This window comes from Trichosurus vulpecula, chromosome 2 (assembly GCF_011100635.1).
Source record: "Trichosurus vulpecula isolate mTriVul1 chromosome 2, mTriVul1.pri, whole genome shotgun sequence".
NCBI lineage: Eukaryota > Metazoa > Chordata > Mammalia > Diprotodontia > Phalangeridae > Trichosurus > Trichosurus vulpecula.
Window position 1 is genome coordinate 33,112,225 of NC_050574.1, and position 21,145 is coordinate 33,133,369.

At 52.4% G+C, this 21,145-nt stretch overlaps 1 protein-coding gene across 2 annotated transcripts in view; it reads left to right on the forward strand.

Annotated features, from left to right (window-relative positions):
• Positions 1-2,565: 2,565 nt before the first annotated feature.
• ACAP3 (ArfGAP with coiled-coil, ankyrin repeat and PH domains 3) overlaps positions 2,566-21,145 on the forward strand; it is a 66,018-nt gene continuing 47,438 nt past the window's right edge. For both annotated transcript variants that reach the window (XM_036745360.1, XM_036745361.1), the window contains exons 1-2: positions 2,566-2,775; positions 20,999-21,056. In XM_036745360.1, the coding sequence (XP_036601255.1) occupies positions 2,729-2,775; positions 20,999-21,056 (105 nt within the window). In that variant the 5' untranslated portion in view covers positions 2,566-2,728. The remainder of the gene's footprint in view (positions 2,776-20,998; positions 21,057-21,145) is intronic.

Sequence of the window (21,145 nt, forward strand, 5' to 3'; positions counted from 1 at the left end):
AGATCAGCCTCTGCCTTGGAGAAGCTTACTGCTTTCTAAGGAGCCATGCTGACATAGGAGTCCTATGAACAGCTAGGTGGCACCATAGTGCATAGAGCACTGGCCTTGGAACCAGGAGGACTCATCTTCATGAGTTCAAATCCAGTTTCAGACACTTTGCAGCTGTGTGACCCTGGGCAAGTCACTCTACCCAGTTGGCCTCAGTTTCCTCATCTGTAAAATGAGCGGGAGAAGGAAATGGCGAACCACCCCAGGATCTTTGCCAAGAAAACCCCCAAATGGGGTCATGGAGAGTCGGACATCCTAAGACAGGAGTCCTTTCTCACTCCCTTAGATAAGTAGGATCATAATGTCATGCATAAGTCACAGGGAGTCACCTGGGGCACAGAGTGGTGAAGTCACTCTCCTGCGGTCACACAGCTGAGAAGTAAAAGTGACAGGATTTGAATTTTTGTCTTCCTGATTCCAAGGCCAGCCCTCTGTCCGCCCTACCCCCACGGTCTCCCTGAGACCGCACACATTTTCATAAAAAAGCATGACACAGAATCGCGTAATGGAGCCGAGGACAGCGAGAGGCAGAGCATGAGGAATCTGAGGTGGACAAGAGTGCTTTCTAGTGGGAGGGTCCTGGCAGGCTCTTTGGAGGAGATGAGGCACGATCCAGGCTTGCAAGGAAGAGGGCATTGAGGCAGAGTTGGGGAGAGATGCCATTCCAGGCACAAGCTCCTTGAGTTCTGGGAGGGAGGGGTAGGCGGGAGCAGATCTAGAAGGAGTTGATTGGAGGGGGGAGTATGTGATGGGGGAAGGAGGGATGGGAAATGGGGCTGGGAGGGTAATGAGGCAAACTGTGAGTGGCCTTCAGTGCCAAGGCAAAGAGCTTTTTATCCTTAGGAAGGATTGTGAGAAGGGGAATTACACAGATAGACCCAGATCTATAGCTGGAAAGAGGCTCTGAGGTCAACAAATCAAAGCCCCTTCTGTTACAGAGGGGGAAACTGAGTCCCAGGGAAGGGAAATGTGATTAAGGTCATACCATAGTAAGTGGCAGAGTCCATAGGAGTGTTATTTTGGCATTAGTGTGGGGGATGGTGGAGATGGTGAGTCTAGGGGCAAGGAGGCCCTAATGTAACAAGCCAGGAAAGATGGGCTAAGGGCCTGACCTGGGGAGGGTGGGGGTGGCCATGTATGTGAAGAGGAGAGAAATGTGAGAGATAGCCTGGAGATTGAGGGGTTGAGGCAATGAGAGAGTGATCAAGATCATACGAAAATGAATTTAGAGCTAAAAGGTTCGAATTAAACTCCATTTCCTAAGGGGAAAATGAAGCTCAGAGAGGTTAAGTGACTTGCCTAGTGTCACACAGCTAGCCCATATCACAGGCTGGATTTGAACTCAAGTCCTGTACTCCATCCACTCTGTCTCTCCCGGTGTGGATGACTCTGAGATTTCTGTCCAGTTTTTGGATAGAAGTGTGGGAGAGTCATCAATTGAAATAGGTGAGTTGGGAGGGGGTGCAGAAGTTTTTTGGTGGGGAGGGAGTTTGGCTCCGGACATGTGAAGTTTGAAATGTCTAAGGCACGCTCAGGCAGAAATGTTTGACAGGCATTGGGAGGTGCCAAGTAACAGTGGGATACCCTGGGAAGATCCCAGATGATAGGGGAAAAGGTCTGTGTTCAAAACCTGCCTCTGAGGTTTACCATCCATGTAACGTAGGGCAAGTGCCCTAAGCATTATGGGCCTCAGTTTCCTCATCTGTAAAAAGAAGGGGTTGGGCCAAATGGCCTTAAGAGTCACCTCGAATTTTAAATCTATGATTCTATGACCAGTGCTCACCACAGTGCCTGGAATACAGTAGGCGTTTAATAAATGCTAATTGACTGACTAGGTGACCTTCCAGTTCTAGGTCTAAGATCCCTCCCTCTGGCACAAGGGATGATTGTGGAGGCTGGAGATCAATTAGTCTTATGAATAGAGACAGGTGCTCACCTCGCTGGAACCGCGGCCCCACCCAGAGGTTACCTGGTCCATCTGGGTTCGAGGAGTCGGAGATTTCGGAGGCATCCCCGAAGTTGAAGGAAGCCAGGGGAGCGCTAAGGGAGGGAGCAGGGGTCACCGCGCTGAGTACATAACCTTGGGGAGCCCTCTTCGTTAAAGGGGCAGCGGCAGCTGGGTGCATCAAAGTGGGGCGTCAGAGAAAGACCCGGGCCCTAGCTCTGCTATTTACTGACTGGGTGACCTTAGGCTAGCCACGTCACCTCTGGGTCCTCAGTTTCCTCCTCCGTAAAAGGCTAGAGTCTTCCTAGAGGACCCTCACGGGGTCCCTCCCAGCTCTAAATGGAAGACCCAGTGATCTGGGGAATTGCCGCCTCCGAGAGGGGGAGGAGTCGGAGGCGCGGGACAAAGGCCAGGCAGATGTAAACGACACGCCGGTGCCCGGGGAGGGGCTTACGGGTAAAGGGGGCGCGGCGGCGGCGGTGGCGGCTGCAGGACTTTGGCGACGCTCCCTGCGCGGTGACAGGCCCGGCGGGGCGGGCAGGGGCGGGCCGGAGCGGGCGCTGCGGCGGCCTCATTCCCCAGCCCGGGCGGGCTGGCTGGCTGGCGAGCGAGCGGAGCCGACGGGAACGGGCAGAGCAGAGCGGAGCGCAGCGCAGCCCGGCCGGGGCGAGCTGGGGTGGCCATGGAACGGGCGCTTCCCCTCTGAGAGCCCGGGCCGCGGGCGGAGCCGCAGAAATGACGGTGGAGTTCGAGGAGTGCATCAAGGACTCGCCCCGATTCAGGTGAGATCCTCGGACCCGGGACCGGCTGCGATCGGGGAGCCCTGGGACGTCGGGACCCCGCGCGCCCCTGGAGACGGAGGAAGGCAGGGACCGGGAGACGCGGCCAGAGACGGAGGGAGACGGGGGCCAAGGCAGGGACCGAGACACACCCAGAGGACAGAGAGGCAGAGGAGACACCCACCCAGAGAGAGAGACAGGTCCAGAGAACATGAAGGCAGGAACCCAAAGCCAGAGACAGGGAAACGCACCCCGAGAGAGAGAACCAGAGGCGCAAAGACCCAGAGAGAGAGACACGCCCAGGGAGAGAGAGAGAGAGAGAGAGAGAGAGACAGAGAGACAGAGAGAGAGAGAGAGAGAGAGAGAGAGAGAGAGAGAGAGCTGCCTCGCCTCCGAAACAGACAGAGACAGGGACATAAAGAGAGACAAGAGACCCACACACCCGGAGATGGAGGCAGACGGAGGCAGACCGGCACACGCGCACACACACACACACACACACACACACACACACACACACACACACACACACACACACACACACACTGCCTGGAGCTCCCACGATTAGCCTCCCTCCCCTTCCTGTCCGAGTTCCACGTGGGGCGTGTCAGTGACAGACTCTGGAGCCTTTGGCCCCCTTCTTCCTGGACGCCCCCCTCCCCCCAGGGCCCCGCAGCTCCTTCCTGGCCCTGAGTGCTCTCCTGGCCCCGGCATGGTTTGGGTTTCCTTTGAGCTCTCTGAAAGGGCAAGGGTCTAAGTTTCAGGGCATGCCTTGGGGGGCACCCCAGGCCCTGAAGGCAGACATAGTTTTGAGGGCCTGGGTCTGTTTATCTAGAAGATACCCCCATGAGAGAACCCCATATCCTTGCTGGAAAAGAAGGAAAACAAGAGAGGAGGGAGGGAGGGTCTTTATGTGAGCAGAAGGCTTTCTACTGTGACAGCCCATCCCCTCCCCCACCTCCTGCATCCAGGGTCTCAGGCCCTTTGGAAGGTCGGGTGGAAAGGCCAGTAGGGTGGCAGAGAAGGGGCTGCTGTTTCAGCTTCAGGCTCTCCCCCTGCTCCATTCCCTCCTGCCCCAGTCCCACAGCCCTTTCCAAGGGAACAAAGAGACCTTTCCAGATACCAATTGTCCCAGAGAGAAAGGGACAGAAGGTTTGAGGTCCCTGTTCATTGGGCTCTGGCTGCCTTCCTGTACGTGGCTGTCGATTGTCCATTTGTCCATCCCTGTACCCCTGTCTGTCCGTCTTCTACACTTTGTCCATTTGTGTGTCCCTGAGGCTGCCTGGCAGGGTGGGCAGTGCCCCCAATTTCCCGTTGGTGTGAGCTCTACTAGGAAATGTCTACCGGATAGGGAGATGCTGAAGAAGTGCCCCCAGCCTCAGAGGCAGCTGAAGGATCAGGCAGGAAAGCTGGCCAAAGACCTCACCAAGCTGCCAAGCCGGGGCCTCACCCAGCAGCATTGCTGGTGTGTGTACTTTGCACACACGTGTGCATACATGTGCACCTGTGCACAGACACTTGGTACCAGAGTGTGCTTGTGTGTGCAAGGTGTGTATATCCACACACATGCATGCATATTCACATGCACACTCACATGAACCTGTGTTTATGTGTGCAAACATGTACGGGGTGAGTGGGTGTGTGTTTGTGCTTGGATTCTCTGAAGGACTTAGGCCTGTGACTCCATACTCTTTCTCTAACTGCTCCGGGAGACAAAGACAGCAGCCCCTTCCTTAGCTTAGGCCCTCCCTTCCTCCTTTCCTCCCTCCCTCCCTCCTGCTGTCTCTTCTTCCCATGACTGTCCTGGGGACTCAAGCATTCAGGGCCCCAAGAAAGAAATTAAAGGCAGAAGTGAGCTAGGGGAGCATAACGGAGGTTGTCTCCCAGACTGGACAGTGGCGGAGGGCAAAGGTGGGGGTTGGGGTCAAGGTGCATGTGTGCTGGGGGGTGGGGAGGGGTGGTAGTAGGTGGGTAGATTCCTGTTCAGGAATTCCTATGACTATTCAGTTAGTCTTTACAGGTTTGGAAGGTGCAGAGGGCTGTGGGTAAAGATGGGGGGGATGAGTGGAGAAAGTGTGAGAATCAGTGTAGGGGAAGGATTATGGGGAGGAGGGGTCTCTGTTTCTCAGGGAGAAAAATCCTATTCTAGTCAGTGGGAATGAGAACCCCTTCAGTCTGTCTTCCTTCCTTTTCTGAGGGTTGTTCCTGCTTGGTCTGGGCGCTTTGGAGCACTCGCTCCTGTCCTCCTGTCTGCCTGTTTCTCTGGAGAGGGAGGGAAGAGAGATTCCTATGGAATATCCTCAGGGCTGGACCACCCCTTCCTGACCTGTCCCACCCCCATCCTGGCCGTAGGGTGGGGACTGGTCTTGGTAGGCAAGGTGGGATCTCACTGCCGGTCCTGTCCGAAGTCTGGAGGAGAAAGGGCCAGGGACCAGGATCGGGAGACGGCGCTGATTTTTTAGAGACTGCTTTTCCCTACCACTCAGCTCTTCCCATTTCTCAGAGGGTTTCCAAACCTGAGGCTGATCAGAGTTCAGGTTTAGCAGCAAACTCTCCCCCAGCCCAACCCTGTTTCTTCCTCTGTCTTCAGCCTCCGGCCCCATCCTAGAAGCTTCACTGTCCTAAGCTCTTCGTGCTTGGGTGGGATAGGGCTTTGGGATTTCTGGGGTTCCTATAACTGTGGTCTTTCTCTGTGGATCTAGTGCCACGGGATGGGAAGCTGAGAAGCTTTTGCCCTCCCCCCTCCACACCTTTGCTCTAGTCTCCTCCCTGCTCAGGCATGCCTGCCTGACCTGGCACTACCTGTTTCTGAGAGTAGCCCTGGGGGAGGGCCCTTGGGGTACCTCTCCCCCTCCTAAGATATGCAGAGTTCATCCTGGCCACTGGAGAAAGTCCTTCTAGATTTAGATTCCAGGTTGGTATGTGTTCTTAACCTCAGATTCCACCCACCTTCCCTGCCCCCCCCCCCATATGTACGGGAGCCCACTTCACCTGAGTTGGAGTCCAGACTCTTTTTTTTAATTAATTAATTTATTTTTAGTTTTCAACATTCACTTCCATAAGATTTTGAGTTCCAGATTTTCTCTCCATCCCTCCCTTCCCCCCACCCCAAGACGGTGTGCAATCTGATATAGGCTCTCCATACACATTCATATTAAACATATTTTCACATTAGTCATGTTGTATAGAAGCATTAGAACCAATGGGAGAAATCACGAGAAAGCAGAACCAAAAAAAAGAGCAAGCAGTGTGCTTGAATCTGCATCCAGACTCCATAGTTCTTTTTCTGGATGTGGATGGCATTTTCCATCGTGAGTCTTTTGGAGTTATCTTAGGTCCTTGCATTGCTGAGAAGAGCTAAGTCTATCAAAGTCAGTAATCACACAGTGTTGTGGAGCCTAGACTCTTGAGCCAACTTTGCTGTGTGACATGTCCTCCCTCTCTGGTTCCCTTTTCCTCAGTCAGGATGGGGAGAGGGGGTCTGTGTGCCTCAACACTTAGCAGGGAAAGCGTTAGTCAGAGGCTCTGGGAGTCCCCTCTGAATGCATCATTCACTGTCTACGGTCTCTCTTGCAGTGGTGCTGGGGGAGGGAGGGGTCCTTGCCACACCCACCAAGGAATGAGTAAAGCCTGCCCAGTGGGTACGGGGGAGGAGTTGTGGTTTGAACCCCTGGAAGCGGTGGCCCTTGGGGGCTTGTTCAGCTAGTGAGGAGGACTGGGAAGACCCCCACACTCCTGCTCCTGCCAGGAAGGTGTCTGAAGGCTGAGGATGTGACACGTTGGGGGATCTAGCTCCAGTAATATGAGCTAATGGTGGGGGGGGGGGGCAGAGACGGATCTGGGGGGAGAAATCTGTGGGCAGAGAGGAGCCAATGTTTGGGGGGAGAGGTGGAGAGTGGAGAGGATGTGGTCAGTGGGTGTCTGCTCACAGGATCGGGATCACCATGGCTTCGGGCTTGGGGGAGCCTTGTCTGCTTCTGCCTTGCCCCCTCCCAGTGTGGGATCCCTGGGAGCAGGGAGGAGCTGGGAGCAGGCACCAGATGTTCTCCATCTTTGCTGGCCCCAGTTGGTTGGGAACTAGAGGAAGGAGGCTGAAGCTGCAACAGGAGGGATCGAGGCTAGACCTCAGCAAGGCTTCTCTCGCAAAGCATTAGAATAGGCTGGAGGTGTAACAGGAGGCATTGGGCTTAGACCCTGGGAGCTGGAGGAGCATTAGTAAGGATAGTAATAGTCATAACTATGGTTCTTCGACCATAAAAGAGACCGGTCCCCAAGCGTGATGTCCAGGCTGTGGCTATTGCTGCCACACCCTCTAAGCAGCCCTCCCCTGGCCCTTCCCCCGCCCTGCTCTCCAGTCCCTGGGGCTCACACATACCTTTTTCTGCTCTCTCCTTCAGTTCTCTTCTCCCCCTTGCCTCCTAACCTCTTTCACACCCCCTGTCTGCTCCAGCCTTGACCTCTGTCCACTGCCCTGACACAGACAGACGGTCTGAGAGGCTGCTTGGAACTGTAGAAGAGGTGCAGAGTTGAGAGTCGGAGGACCTGGATTCAAATGCTGACACTGCCTTATTCAGCAGGTCACTGCTTCTCTGGGCTTCAGGCTTCTCATCTGTAAAACGGGAGGGTTGAACTCGATGACTTTGATGGTCCGAGGCTTGGCTTAGTGGATAGGGACCTCCTGGGTTTAAATCCTGACTTCACCCTTTACTGGTTGTGATCCTCAACAAGTGCCTTCCAGTGTTGCCCGCCGTGTAAATGGAAAGCCCTGGACTGGTTGGCTCCTAAGGCTCTGGCTCCAAACCTGTAGCAGCAGGATCCTGTGACAGGATGGGTCTCTTCCTCCTCTGAATCAATGACCATGAGCCAAGCAAGCTGCTAGTTTTTGGCAGATGTCAGAGGCTGTGTGAGATTCCCCAGGGCTGAGGTCCCGCTTTCCCCGTGGCTTCCTTTCCTGCCCATTTCCAGTGGGGAGGGTGGAGGGTGCTGGATCCCTGCACTGGTCCAGTTTGGAGGGGAATCAGATTCAGAACTGCAAGAGCTCTCCTTAAAAGTCATTGAGGCTAAGTGGTCAGTAAGTAGGTGTGGGCGTCTACACCACCTAGCTGTTTAATTCAACGGCACTAAGCACCTACTATGTGTCAGGTGAGACAGTGAGGTAGATGGGAGACCCAAGTTCAAATCCAAGCTCAGACACTTACTAGCTGTGTGACCCTGGGCAAGTCACTTAATCCCTATTTACCTAATTACTGAAAAAGGAAATGGCAAATTATTATGGTACCTTTGCCAAGAAAACCATTCATCAACAACAACCCGTCAGGCACTGGGTTAGGTGTTAGGAATACAAAGGCGAAAGTGACCCAGGCCCTCGCTTCAGGGAGCTTACGTTCTGCTGGGGATACCGCAGGTAGACAGGTGAGTAAATAGGTAAAAGTGCTTTCCAGAGGGGATGGGTGAGTAGGGAATGGGGAAGGCCTCAGGCAGGATGGGGCCCCAGGGGGGCTCCAAGGAAAGATGGAGCTCTCTGGGCCAGAGGTGAGGCAAGTGAGCATTCTGGATGTGGGACACTGCCCCAAGTCCTTGTCCTGGGAGCATATTCCGGGCACAGCCCACCCATGCGCTCGCACACCCGGAGGTTGGTTTAACAGGATCAGAGAGTGCGTGAAGGGGAGTTAGCAGAGCTAAGCCTGGAAAGGTAGGTGGGAGCCAGACTGGGGAAAGTTTGAAATGCCAGGCTGAGGATTTCCCATTTGATCCTGGAGGCAATAATGAATTGCCGTGACCCTGGACAAATTACTTAACCTCTTGGAGCTGCCTCCAGCAAATGAGGAGAGTGGATTAGTTGGGCCCCGAAGTCCCTGCGAGCTCCAGCATTCTGTGACTCTGGTGAGGAAATTCTGATGGGGGAGGAAGCCAGCTGAGAAGTGCCGCAGGCCGGGGGAAGATGCTTCCTTAGAGCCTGCGCTGCTGACTAGGCTGCATGCGCCTCTGGGGAGAGGAGAATTCTCAGGGATCCTAACTTAGATCTGCTTTAGGTGTTTTGTAAAGATCTTCTGCCCTCGAGTCAGAAGACCTGAGTTCAAATCCAGTCATAGATGCTTACTTTACTAACTGTGTGACCCTGGGCAAGTCACTTAACCTCTGTTTGCCTTAATTCCTCACCTACATAAGAGGAGATTGGCCTAGTCTTCTGAGGTCCTTCCAGCCTTCTAGGAGCTTACATTTTGTGTTTATATTTATATACAATGCATGTTATATTGACATAAACATAGGTTTAATATACGACATTACACATACATATGTATATATAATATATATTATACATGTGTCTCTAATATGCTATATAATGCACAACACACACACTACACAATGTGTGTATTTACAGTATTAATGCACTGTATTAGACACGTACGAACACACATATATCACAATATACAGACACATATGCATGTGGTTCATTGTATTACATGTGTGCACATATATGTCACAATGCACACATGCAGGCAACATATTATATTGCCTATTAATATCTCATGTATACATTGCATACAGCATGTTACACATATGTACATAGCACATTATATATCATACCTGTATGCAGTTATTGCACATACACAATATATTACACACACACCTGTCTCCCTCATTAGTCTGTTAATTCTCTTTGACTGATTGGTTAAGGCAGCCTTTCCTCAGGATGCGTCACCCATTCATTCTTGCAAAGAATATTTTTTAAAGGGCCTACCGTATGAAGCTCTGTCCTGGGCACTGGGGGAGAAAGCCAAGTCTGGAGAAGGCCAGCTCTCTGCTCTCCCTCCGTTCCGTGCAGCCAGCATTTAGGAAGGCTTGACTCAGTGCCTGGCCTGGGAGGGGAAGGCCACAGAAATCAGCAGTCCTGTTCTCAGGGAGCTTCCACTTCTGTTTGGGTGGAAGGGAGGGGAGACCTGATGATGTACAGGGATGGGGTGTTTCGTAAGTGCATACTATGTGCAGAGTCACTTCTTGGATTCTAAATAGAGCAGTCATAGGCAGCCACACCCTTCTCTGTACTAAGGATGGTGTTGATTTGAGAGGTGTAAGGGTGGGGTCCAGAGGGAGGCAGGTGGGTGGAGGGTGAACCCCTGGCAGGGCTTGGCTGCTTCCAGAGTGGGGAAGTGCCTTGGAGGTGCTCCCCCTGAAGTCAGCAGCCACAGCTCCTCCATTCCAGGGTTCGCACCTTGACACACATTAACCTTATTTAATCCTCACAGAAATCCTGTGACGTGATCACTCATTGCTTTGTGCCAGTTAGATTCTATTTTTTTGGAAATCCCCATTTTACCATGAGGAAAGTGAGTAGTAGAGTCTAAGGTTAAGTGACTTGCCTAGGGTCACGAAACTGAGTGGTATCTGAGGTTGGACTTGAACTCAGCTCTTGTTCTAAGCCCCACACTCGATCTACTGCACCGCCTGGCTGTCCAAGGAGAGCCTCTGGCATAAGAAGATCTTGGCTTAGAATCCCATCTGGCTTCTGTGTGACTGAATAAGTGACTTTAATCCTCCGAGCCTCAGATTCCCCATCTCTAAAATGAGAGACTGGGACAAAAGAGTCTCTGATGCACCTTCCAGCTAGGATTCATGACCCCAGCTTCTCTAACAAGCTCGGGGTCTAGGAGGGAGATGGGGCATCATACCCAGATAGCTCTCTGTTGAGTGCATTTTTCATAGACTGAACCTGTGATCTCGGGTCACACAGCCAGGCTAGGTCAGAGGTGAGATTTTGACCTCAGGCCTTCCTGGCTCCATGCTATGTGGGGTGCACTTATCAAACAAAATACTAGGTGAAATTTCTAGTGGAGAGGGCAGGGAAGGCTCTCTGGAGGAGGTGAATTGAGTTAGATTTTTAAAGGACAAGTGGAAATTAAGCAGGTCAGGAGAATAAAGAATAGCATTCTGGTCTAAAGAAGTGTGAGAAGAGGTTCAGAGGCTGCAGGGGAGAGAATGGAGAACAGAGAATATGGAAGAGCTTGGAAATAAGTCTGGAAAAAGAGGGTGGTCCCAGCTGGCGGAGGGCTTGCCTTGACTGCCCTGAGAAGGAGCAATGGGGAGCCACGGAGGAATTGGGAGTGAAGCCTGAGTGCTGTGGGACCTCCCCCCAGGCCACCTGGAGGATTCTAAGGTGGGGGTCCCCTGGGTGTCACCTAGGCGTGATCTAGACCCTTGCCACCTCCATTATCGCCTGCCTCCGTCATCATGCCCACAGACTCAGTGGCCCGGTGATCTCAGATGATCCCAGGGATAACCCAGAGAACATCTCATGATCTTGTTCTAGCTTACCCCCTGAGCCTGAGCCCACAGCGACCCAAAGGGATGGATGGGGGATCCTTCCATGAGAGACCTCAAGGGCTAGTGGCCACAGCCCTCTGGTTTGGGCTCAGTAAAGGCAGGATTCAATCCCACCTCTGGCACCGCCTAGATGGACCCGGGGCAAATTACCCAACTTGTCCATTTCCTCCTTTTTAAAATGAAGGGTTGGCTGAAGTTAGATGACCTTGAATGGTCTTTCCAATTTTAATCCTATGAAATTTCTCTGAAGACCTTCTGGGGTCTGAGTTACTGGGCATATTCTTGGGCTTGGAGTCAGGGAGACGTGAGTTTAGATTCTATCAGCCATTCACACAACAAGTGGCTTTGCCTCTCTTGTCTTAGTGTCCCCTTCTATAAAGGGGACTGGACTTGATGGCCCCTATGTCCTTCTAACTCTAGAGCTATGATCCTCAATTTCTGCCTGTGTGACCGTGGGGTAAGTCAGTTTCTTCCTCTGTAAAATGGAAGCTTCTGGGTGGCTTCTGGGAGGGATCAGGGAAAGCTTCAGGAGTGTGTGGCATCTGGGCTGCAGTAAGGAAGGGGTTGTGATAGGTTACTAGGAACAGAAAGCTGACCTGAGTCTGGGGGACAAAGAATGCTGGGAGCCAGGGGAGCCTGAGTGCAGGGGGTCTGAGCTGGCTGCCCCCTCTGGGGAAGTAGCAGCAGATGCTGGACATTTAAGATGAACTGATCACTTGGTGCAGACCCTTGGGAGATCTGGAATGTGAAGGCTGACCCATTCTAAGTCCACCTTAAGAGCTGGCTAGTGTGTGCTCCAGACAGGGACTCGTGGGACCAAGGGCCAGGATTTAGGAAGGAGAGCAGCGCAGAGAGAAAAAAGCCAGGGGAGAGAAGAGAAGGGGATTTCCTGAGGAGTGGCAAGCTGGGGGAGCAGCCCGGGAATGACTGGTGGCATCGGGCTGCCATGGTATAAGACAAAATCAATGGTGACTGAAGAGAAGGGTTTGAATCTGGAATCTGCCACTTAACATGTGAGACCTCTGGCAAGCGGGGCAGGGATGTCTGGTCTGGAGAGAAGGAGACCTAGGGAGGCAGAGATATTCAGGTCTTGGAGGGGCTAGTATGGGAAAGAGGGATTGGCCCCAAAGGGTGAAACTGAGCACTGGGCAGAAATACAGGAGGTTATGGGTTTGCTGGAAGGAGAAAACTTCCCATCATTTAGATCCTGTGCAGAGGTGGGCTGGGCTGCACAGGTGGAGGGGAGGCTGCAGGGGCTCCCGATCTCTGGAGGTCTCTGTGTATGGAGATTCTGCGACCGCTTGGCTTGGCACAAAAAGGTCCGGGTACAGATTGAGCCAGATGACTTCTGAGCTCCAGTTCAGTTCGGAGGGTCTAGTGATCCTGACAGATTCTCTGGTCACCTGTTTGTCTTGTCTATCTCCTCTGCATACACTCATGTTTGCTGAGCGGCTCCTCCATTAGACTGGAAGTTTCTTGAGGGCAGGGGACCATGTGGTTGCTTTTCATTGCAACTCACTTCATTGCAATTCACTTGCACGTCATGGCATCACCTCCCAGTTATCACGGTCCTCCTCTTCAAGAATAAAGGACAAACTACTGGAACACCCTCGGGGCTTAATAAATGCCCTGGTCTTCACAGGATCGTAGATCTGTAGTGGGAGGCATCATAGGAGTCATGAAATCCAACCTTCCTTATGAGCAACAATAAAACTAATTCATTTTTACTTTTCAAGTAACAAGTATTTTTAAAATTAATCTGCCCTTCCCCTTTCCCATTAGTGAGCATATTTAAAAACAAAAACCCAAGCCCTCAATACTTAGGTGTACAGTTGGACATCAGCTATGTCCAAAAATACGTCTCTGAGTTTTTAATTCATCAGTTCTGTTAGGAGATGATTCGGCTTTCCTTATTTTACAAATGAGTAAATTGAGGCCTGAAGCATGGCAGAAGCTTGCCCAAAGTCACAGAGGTAATTAATGCCAAAGTTGGGATGATAATAAATAATCATAATGATAGTATTAATAGCTGTTTATATAGGACTTTAAAGTTTGCAAAATGCTTCGTACCTGTTAACCTCTTTGACCTTCACAATAACCCTGTGAGGTGAGTGCTGTCGTTGCCTCATTTTACAGATGTGGAAACTGAGTCTAGGAGAGGGTAAAAGTGAATTGCTCGAGTCCCTAGAATGAGCAAGTGTGTGAGGCTGGCTCCAAACTCAGTCATCCTGACTCCCTCTCCCTGTCCCTGTCCAGAGGGTTTTAACCTCTGTTCCCTGACTCCAAATTCAATGCTCTCTCCTATTGTTCCGTTCTCCAGATTCGGAGTCAGGATTCGGGTTCAAACCTTGCCTCTCTATCAGTTACTGTGTGATCTAGGCAAGTCACTTACACTCTCTGTGCCTCAGTGTCTCCATCAGTAAAATAAGTGGGTTGGACTGGATGCTGTTCAAAATCCCTTTCAGCTCCAAACCCTGGGATCTTGTCTCTTTCTTCTTCTCTTGGACTTAAGGATAGATAGAGGTACTGACTTCGGAGGTAGTGCAGGACATCCTGAAACCATTGGGAGAATATCTGGGGTCAGGGGTGGGCTAGTAAATGTTTAACAACCAGATGTGGAGAGGTTGGGGTGGGGAATGTATCAGGACACATTGTCGTTAACATCTCCATCCCTTTCTTAAGTCCAGATAATCAACAAAGGAATAAACCAAGCCCTGATTTTATAGAGTTTGAAGATTTTAGAGACATAAATGTTCACACTGAAAATTTGACAGTGAGCTCTCCTCAGTCCAGCACGCACCTGCTTGGGGTCCAAGGACAGGACCCCTCTCCTGAGCTAACAGGGAGTTAGCTGAGTTGAGGCCGGGTCAGGAAATAGAAGGAGCACAATAGAAGGTGTAGTGTAAAGGGTATTAGATTTGTAAAGAAGTTTATAGATTCAAATTCTGCCTAGGAAATTAACCAATATGTTACCTGGGCATTGTACCCTGAGTTTCTTCCTCATTGAATGAGGGGATTGGACTTGTCTCTAGCTCTAAATCTGTGATTCTTTGAATAATAATGAGAAGGGTGAATCAAAGAGGGGCAGCCAGTAGAAGATAGGAGAGGCAGGAGAGGGTGTTCTGGTCATTTTGAAGCTGACCCTCAGCTCTGGTGGGGGTGGTGTAATCAAAAAGGTCAGGCCCTTAGACCAAGATCTGGACTCCCTTTAGGGGGCCATATTGTTGGATGCTTGCTGACTCTGAAACCGACCCACTGTGGAGGAGCCTCTTAGCCATCCGTCACCATGACCAAAGCTAGCATTTCTGGATTTCTGGCTCATTTTAAAGTTTGTAAAGTGCTTTATAAGCATCTCATTTGATCAATGATTAGGGAACCTCAGAAGGACTGGGGTGGGGGTTGGCCCTCTGGTGACACTCTGGTGACCCAGGAAGCTGCTTAACCTCTTGGGATCCCCAGAGAAGGAGGTGAAAAGGGCTCCTTCATCACTGGTGACCCTGGCAGTCTGTTCTTCCATCTCTCCAGGGTTGATAATGGATGGGGGTAGGGAGCTGAAATTGCTGGTCAGGGTCTCAGGGGATTTGCTTCAATACCTCTGCCCTCACTGGTGCTAATGGGCTAAGGACAGGAAGTTGGATCTGACTGGGGGTCCTGACCTTATTAGCTAGAATAATAGCTAACAGCTTACATTTATAGAGTGTTCTAAGATTCTTAAAACACTTTGCATGTTATTTTTTTTGAGCCTTATAACAACCCTGTGAGGTAGGTGCTATTTTTACGGGAGGGAAACTGAGGCAGATTGGTAAAGTGACTTGCTTAGAGTCACACAGCTAGTAAGCCTCTGAGGCAAGGTCTTCCAGACTCCAGGTATAGCATCCTATTCTTTCTGGGCTGTGGCCCAGGGCATCTTCCCCGGGGCAGACTTGTCTGTGTGTCCTGGTCTGGTGTTGGTAACACAGTAGCCTTGCCGGTAGCTGAATCAAGCTAGAGGACCAGTCTTTGCTGGGGGTGGGGAACAGTGGGGATTGGATGGTATACACATCCGTGCTCTCCTTTCTCCCTCTTCCATTCCAAGTGCTGATGACGGGGTGAGGGTCTGGGTGAATGAGGAAACTAGCCTTGCTGTGGTGGGGCACAGGGGACTGTGCTCTCTCCCTCTGAGACCCCAGCCCCTCCATCCCTATGGAGAGATAACCAGGGAGGGTTCTGAGAAAGCTGGGGATGCCCCTGCCTTCTTCTGTCACTGTCCCTCTCCCGCTCCCCGGGGCTGACAAAGGGCTGGGGGCTGGGGGACGGAGGCTAGGTGAGGGGATGGGAATCTGGTTCTATCCCCGAGACAAGTCGGTCCTGGTTGGGCTGAGATCGGGCTCCGAGACAGTCCTCCCCGGGGCTGTCAGTGCGCTGAGAAGGGATGGCTGTGGGGTGGGCCAGGGAGCGCTGACTCCGTCCCGGATACAAGTTAGATAGACCCGGCTGGGCTGAGGCTGGACTCCTGCCTATTCGGAGTCTGTCCCCCTCCTCCTCTTCGTTGGGATAGACAATGGGCTGGAGGAGAGGGTACAGGGGCAGAGTGGGGGGATAGGAATCTAGCTCCGACCCGTAGCCGCGATGGTCCTGGTTGGTCTGAGGCTGTTCTCCTGCCCATTCCGAGCCAGACCCCTACCCCTCCTCCTTCTCCCTGGGGCTGACAGTGGGCTGGAGCAGAAAGCACGGAGGTAGGGTGGGGGCATGGGAGTCTGGCTCGATCCCGGAGACAGGTTGATCCTGGTCGAGCTGAGGCTGTCTCCCTCCTCCCCCTTCTCCTTGGGGATCACTGTGGGTTGGAGGTGGGGAGACAGGGTACGGTCGGAGAATGAGCTTTGACTCGGGCCGGGAGAAAGGTTGGTCCTCGTCAGGCTGAGACTGTACCCGTCTCCCCCCTCCTCCCGGTCTGACAATGGGTTGGAGGAGGGGGTACGGGGTCAGGGTCGGGGGATGGGGATCTGGCTCGGTCCCGGAGACAGGTTGGTCCTGGTCGGGCTGAGGCTGTACCCTGGCACCTACTCCGGGAGGGGCAGAGCCGGGAAAATGGAAACCCAGCTGACCCCAGAGTCTCCCCCTCCCCCGCGGCTAACGGCGGGGGAGGAGCTGGGATACTGGGGAGCCTTTGTAGGAGTAGGGCTGAGTTCCCATGGGGAAGCAGATGGAAGGGAGGGTGGCTCCAACTGCAAATTGGATTGTGTTGGGTGGGGGGGGGGTCGGGGGATCTGAGACCCTAATTCCAGAGGGATTGGTGGGGGAGGAGGGGTTTACGATCACAGCTTTATTTCCTGTTCCCGGACACAAATCCGATTGGGGGGAGGGGGAGGGAGAGGGGAAGGGTCACGTGGTCTCGCTCCATCTGCCTCATCCCTTCCGGGGATTCTCCATCTCTTTCGGGTGACGTCATTTGTTAACCCTTCCCTTGCTGTCAGGAAAGGGAACCGGGTGGGGGGTGGGGAGGCATCCAGGATGGGCGAGTCCCAGACTCAGAGGGGAAGATGGAGGTCAGAGTCATTCCCTCCTTGGGAATCCCAGTTGGGGATTGGGGATGGGGACAGGGGTAGAGAGAGGGGCAGGGTGGCCCATGGAGGTCAGTGGGGTAGTGACCTCAGTTCTGTCCAGGGGATGGGAGGATGAAGTCCTAATATTCTGGGGTCCTTGAGGGGTTTGAGGGGAGAGGCATGGCTCACCTCCAGGAACCAATAGACTGATGGAGAGACCTGCCCTCTTCTCTTATGTTGAGGGGACACACATGGCATCTTCACTTGCACTGAGTGGAAGACGTAGCCATGGCTTTGGGGTCTACCAGGCTGAGGTGGAGATGTGGGACCTGCCGTCAGCCCCACCAGACCCCCTTTTTAAAGATGAGGTATAGCCTCCTCAGGGACACCCCTTCAATCTGATGGGAGACATATGATCTTCCCTGTAGGGATCCCCCTAGTCTGAGAGGCTGGACTCAGTTCTATGTTTATTGAGGAGCAGCACCCCCCCCATGCCCAGAGGACTGTAAGGGGATCCCCCTGGGAGCCTGGCCTCTCTGTAGAGTGGAATTCTGTATGCGCCAGGGGCAGGTTTGGGTCTCAGCCAAAGGGACTTGGTTCCTGTCTCCATCCCCAGGGAGCTGGTGGGGCTCAAGAGTTTCTCCCTCCCTATTCCACCCCCACTCCCACCCCAGGTTCAGGGTGTGTCAAGAAGGTTTTATTTTCTGAAAGTCTCGGAGCAGGGCCCCAAACTGAGACAAAACCTTGGGCTGCCCACCCCGCCTGCCCACCCGCCCAGTCGGGAGCAGAGCTGGGTATTAATAACCTCACACAAAGGAAGTGATTGAGGGAGCTAATTAAACACTCGTTTCCCCCCCACCACCACCCAAAAATAGGGGGCCTGGAGTCGTGGGGTGGGTGGCACTCTGTCTCCTTTCTCTGGGACTATTTTGGGAACCATCAGAGCTACGCTGGGCAGGGAGGGTGTTTGGGGACCCTGGCCTGTGGAATTCTGCTTCTGGGGACCCTATGGATGGGGAACAGTGGATAAAGGCTTGCATTCAGGGGAGCCCATGGTGGAAAGCCTCTGGAGACAAAGTGGTGCCTTCATTCAGTCAATTAACAGGAAACTATTAGGGGTATAGTATGTGCTAAGCAGGGCAGCTGCTAGGTGATACACAGTGGACAGAGCACTGGGCTTGGAGTCAGAAAAACCTGAATTCAAATCTAGCTTCAGACGCATACTAGCTGCGTGACCCTGGGCAAGTCACTTCACCCTGTTTGCTTCAATTTCCTCATTTGTCAAATGAGCTGGAGAAGGAAATGGCAAACCGCTCCAGTATCTTTGTGAAGAAAACCCAAGTGGGATCATGACTGAAAATGAGTGAATATGTGCCAGGCACTGAGGACATGAAGATGTAAATGAAACTGTCCCTTCCCTCAGTGGGAAGACCTTCCATCTGGAGTCAGAGGACCTGCCCTGCCAGACTTCACCTGTAAAATGGGTTGGACTAGATGCCTTCTGGGGTCCCTTCTTTCACTAGAGTCATGACCCTATGACTTGAGTCTTGTTTCCTGGGCAGCTTAGTTCACCGGCAAGTCAAGACATCCCCATGATGGCGTTGATCCTCCTCAAAATGAAGGGTGAACGACACCAATAAGATGTGTGAGGAAGGGGGGTCTCCAGAGGTCATCTTGACCTCCTCCCCTACTGTCTTGTAGAAGGCCTTCCTCAGGACACTCCCCCCCTCCCCTGCCCCCCGCCACCACCACCACATTGAGTGTTACCTTCCAAAGAAGAAGAATGTCCGATTTTGTCCAGGAGCTGACTCTGTCCCTTGGTGTCTATGAGGTGACCGTGGGTTAGTGTATGGAGGGGAGAAAGGGCTGGATAAGGATTCCCAAAGCCTACAACCTGGGTTCTATATGTGTATCAGTGAGCATATCTTAAGCCCTTACTGTGTGCCAGGCACTGAGAATGCATAGGAAGGCAAAATCAGTCCCTGCCCTCGAGGGATCGACGTTCTAATGAGGAAGAAATGCCAATAACTGTGTTCATGTAGCATGAAAGGGAGATGATCTCAGAGGGTAGGCATTGGTAGTGGTGGGGCACCAGGTAAGGCCTATAGGCGTATGTGTTGGGGATTCTAAGACCATCGATCTAGAACTGAAAGGCAACTTAGAGATGATCCAGTCTAACCTCTTAATTTTACAGAGCAGGGAAACTGAGGATCGTGACTTAGCCAAGGTTACCTAGCTGGGATTCAAACCCAGTTCCTTTGACTCTAGGGCAGCCACTTTTTCACTGTACTACTGTGTTGGTCTGAACAGAGAAGGCTTCCGGCCCGGCCCAGTTGGCTGGCTCCCCCCTCATTCCCAGCCCCCCCCCTTGCCTCTCACAAGCAGCAGGCAGGTCATTTGGGGGCTGGGCCCCTCCTTTCAGCCGCAGGCTGCTTCCGACCTAGTTAAGCTTGGAGGCCCGGGTGGGAATCGCAGTGGGAGGGAAGGCCGGGGAGCCCAGAGTATTTGCTTGTGTGTGTGAGCGAGTATGAATCTCTTCCAGTGCCTGAGAGCATTGACCCTCTCCCGAGGTCCCTCCCTGCCCTCCTGCTCCCCAACAACTGCCCCTTCTCTGGGCCCCTGCCCTGAGCTCCCCATCTTACTCTCCCAGCTCTCTGGGGATCCCTGGGCAGGCTGAGAGGGATTAAGATCTCTTGGGAAGGATTGAAGAGCAGAGCAATGTTTGCAAACACTTTCGATCACCCCCTCTATGCACAGTGATGTGGTGGGGCCCTCTTGGCATTGAGGCCATGGGAGTTTGGAACCTGGACATGCAGCCGCCCTCATTCAGAATGGAAGCCTGGGGCCAGAGGACTGGCTTATTGGGTGTGGCTCCTGTGGTCACTGTGTGTGGGGGCCGAGGGATGTCATGGCCCCAGCATCATGATCCTTGCCCCCTCCGATGGCCTTGTACATTTGGACCAATTTGATGGTGACCTGGCTGCTGCCCAAAGCTCCTTCCCCCCCTTATCCCCTACCTACATCGAAGTGGCTTCAAGGATATCTAGTGGTTAATCTGTCCACCCTCTTCCTCTCCCCATTCCACTGATTCTTCCCCTATAGGCACTCCTGGAGATTGGCATCCTGTATAACCAACCGCTCCCCCCCCCAATATTTCCTAATTAATTATCCATTTGACAGACATTAAGTAACTACTCTGTGTCAGGCAAAGCTAATGGATGAGAATAGAAAATAAATATATAAAATATTACATGTGATTTTTGTTATGTATTAATTAGATGCAATATTTTAATAGATCATGTTTATATATTATGTTTTATTATATATTTATATATTATGTTATAGATATCTTATGTCATTATAGATAACATATATGATATAAACATGTATGTGTGTATGTATAGATGTGTGTGTTTTATGTCTGTATGTGTGTACGTATGTGTGTGTGTTTATAAATGGATATACTAATGAAACAGTATTTGCCCTCACCCCTCCAGGACCTTCCACCCTGGCTTTGGAATTCTAGTGTTGTCCTCCCCATGTGGCTAGCCCCCTCATGGAGATCTTCTCTCTTCTCCTTTCTTCTTCTTCTTGGCTCTTCCCTGCCTGGGGTTCCGTCTCAGCCTTCTGGCTTTATCTTCAGCTCTAGCCTCCCTGGTCAGGCCCAGCAGACCCTCAGGGAACAGAATATCGAGCTAGGGCAAAGGAGCTGAGGACACAAACAAAACAGACTGCCAGGAAGGGAGGCCGATGGCCGGAAACACACACAGATAGATGCCCTAGTGGGCCTTTTCCAATTTGGGGTTCATTGAGAATAACCTAGAGGCTGTTTTCTGTCAAAGCCAATGCTGCCTTCCCCCTGGGGGGCTCACTGCAGCCGAGGAGAGTCTGTCCACTCTTCCTGTCCTGTCTTAGAGTTCATGGGAAGGAAGGCTGTTCTTGCATGAGCAGGGAGAACTTTGAAGGCATGAGTTGGGACTAGAGTATGTGTGTGGGTGGAAGGAGGAGGTCCGGGGCTTGGAGATGTGGAGGGTTAGAGCCCTGGAGGTCAGCAACCTTGTTGGATTCACTATGTGACTCCTGAGGGCCGAAACTGACAGTGGTGACTCAGAGAGTGACCAGTGGGAACTCGCCTGGCTGCAGGGATGGGCAGGGGAAGCAGCTAGGCTGGTCCTTCCCCTCTGACCCCAAAGAGCCACTTCCCTTTTGACCCTTGCCCCCCCATCCCCTGTGGAATCTCCCTGTTGGCCTCTTACTTAGCAAGGGATGCCTCACACATCTGGGGAGAGAAGAGCCTCTCTCCCCCCTCCCCCCACCCCAGGCCCTTTCTCATGTCCAGTATGTCCTTTTAGTCCTCACAATGTCGGTCCTTTTCTTTCTAGGGCAACCATAGATGAGGTGGAAACAGATGTGGTGGAGATAGAGGCAAAACTGGACAAGGTGAGAGACCTCCCCTACCTTTCCTATAGCTGCAGGAAAGGAGCCCGTGTTGATACTGGGGGGCCTCTGTCTCCAAGGCTGGGGAATGG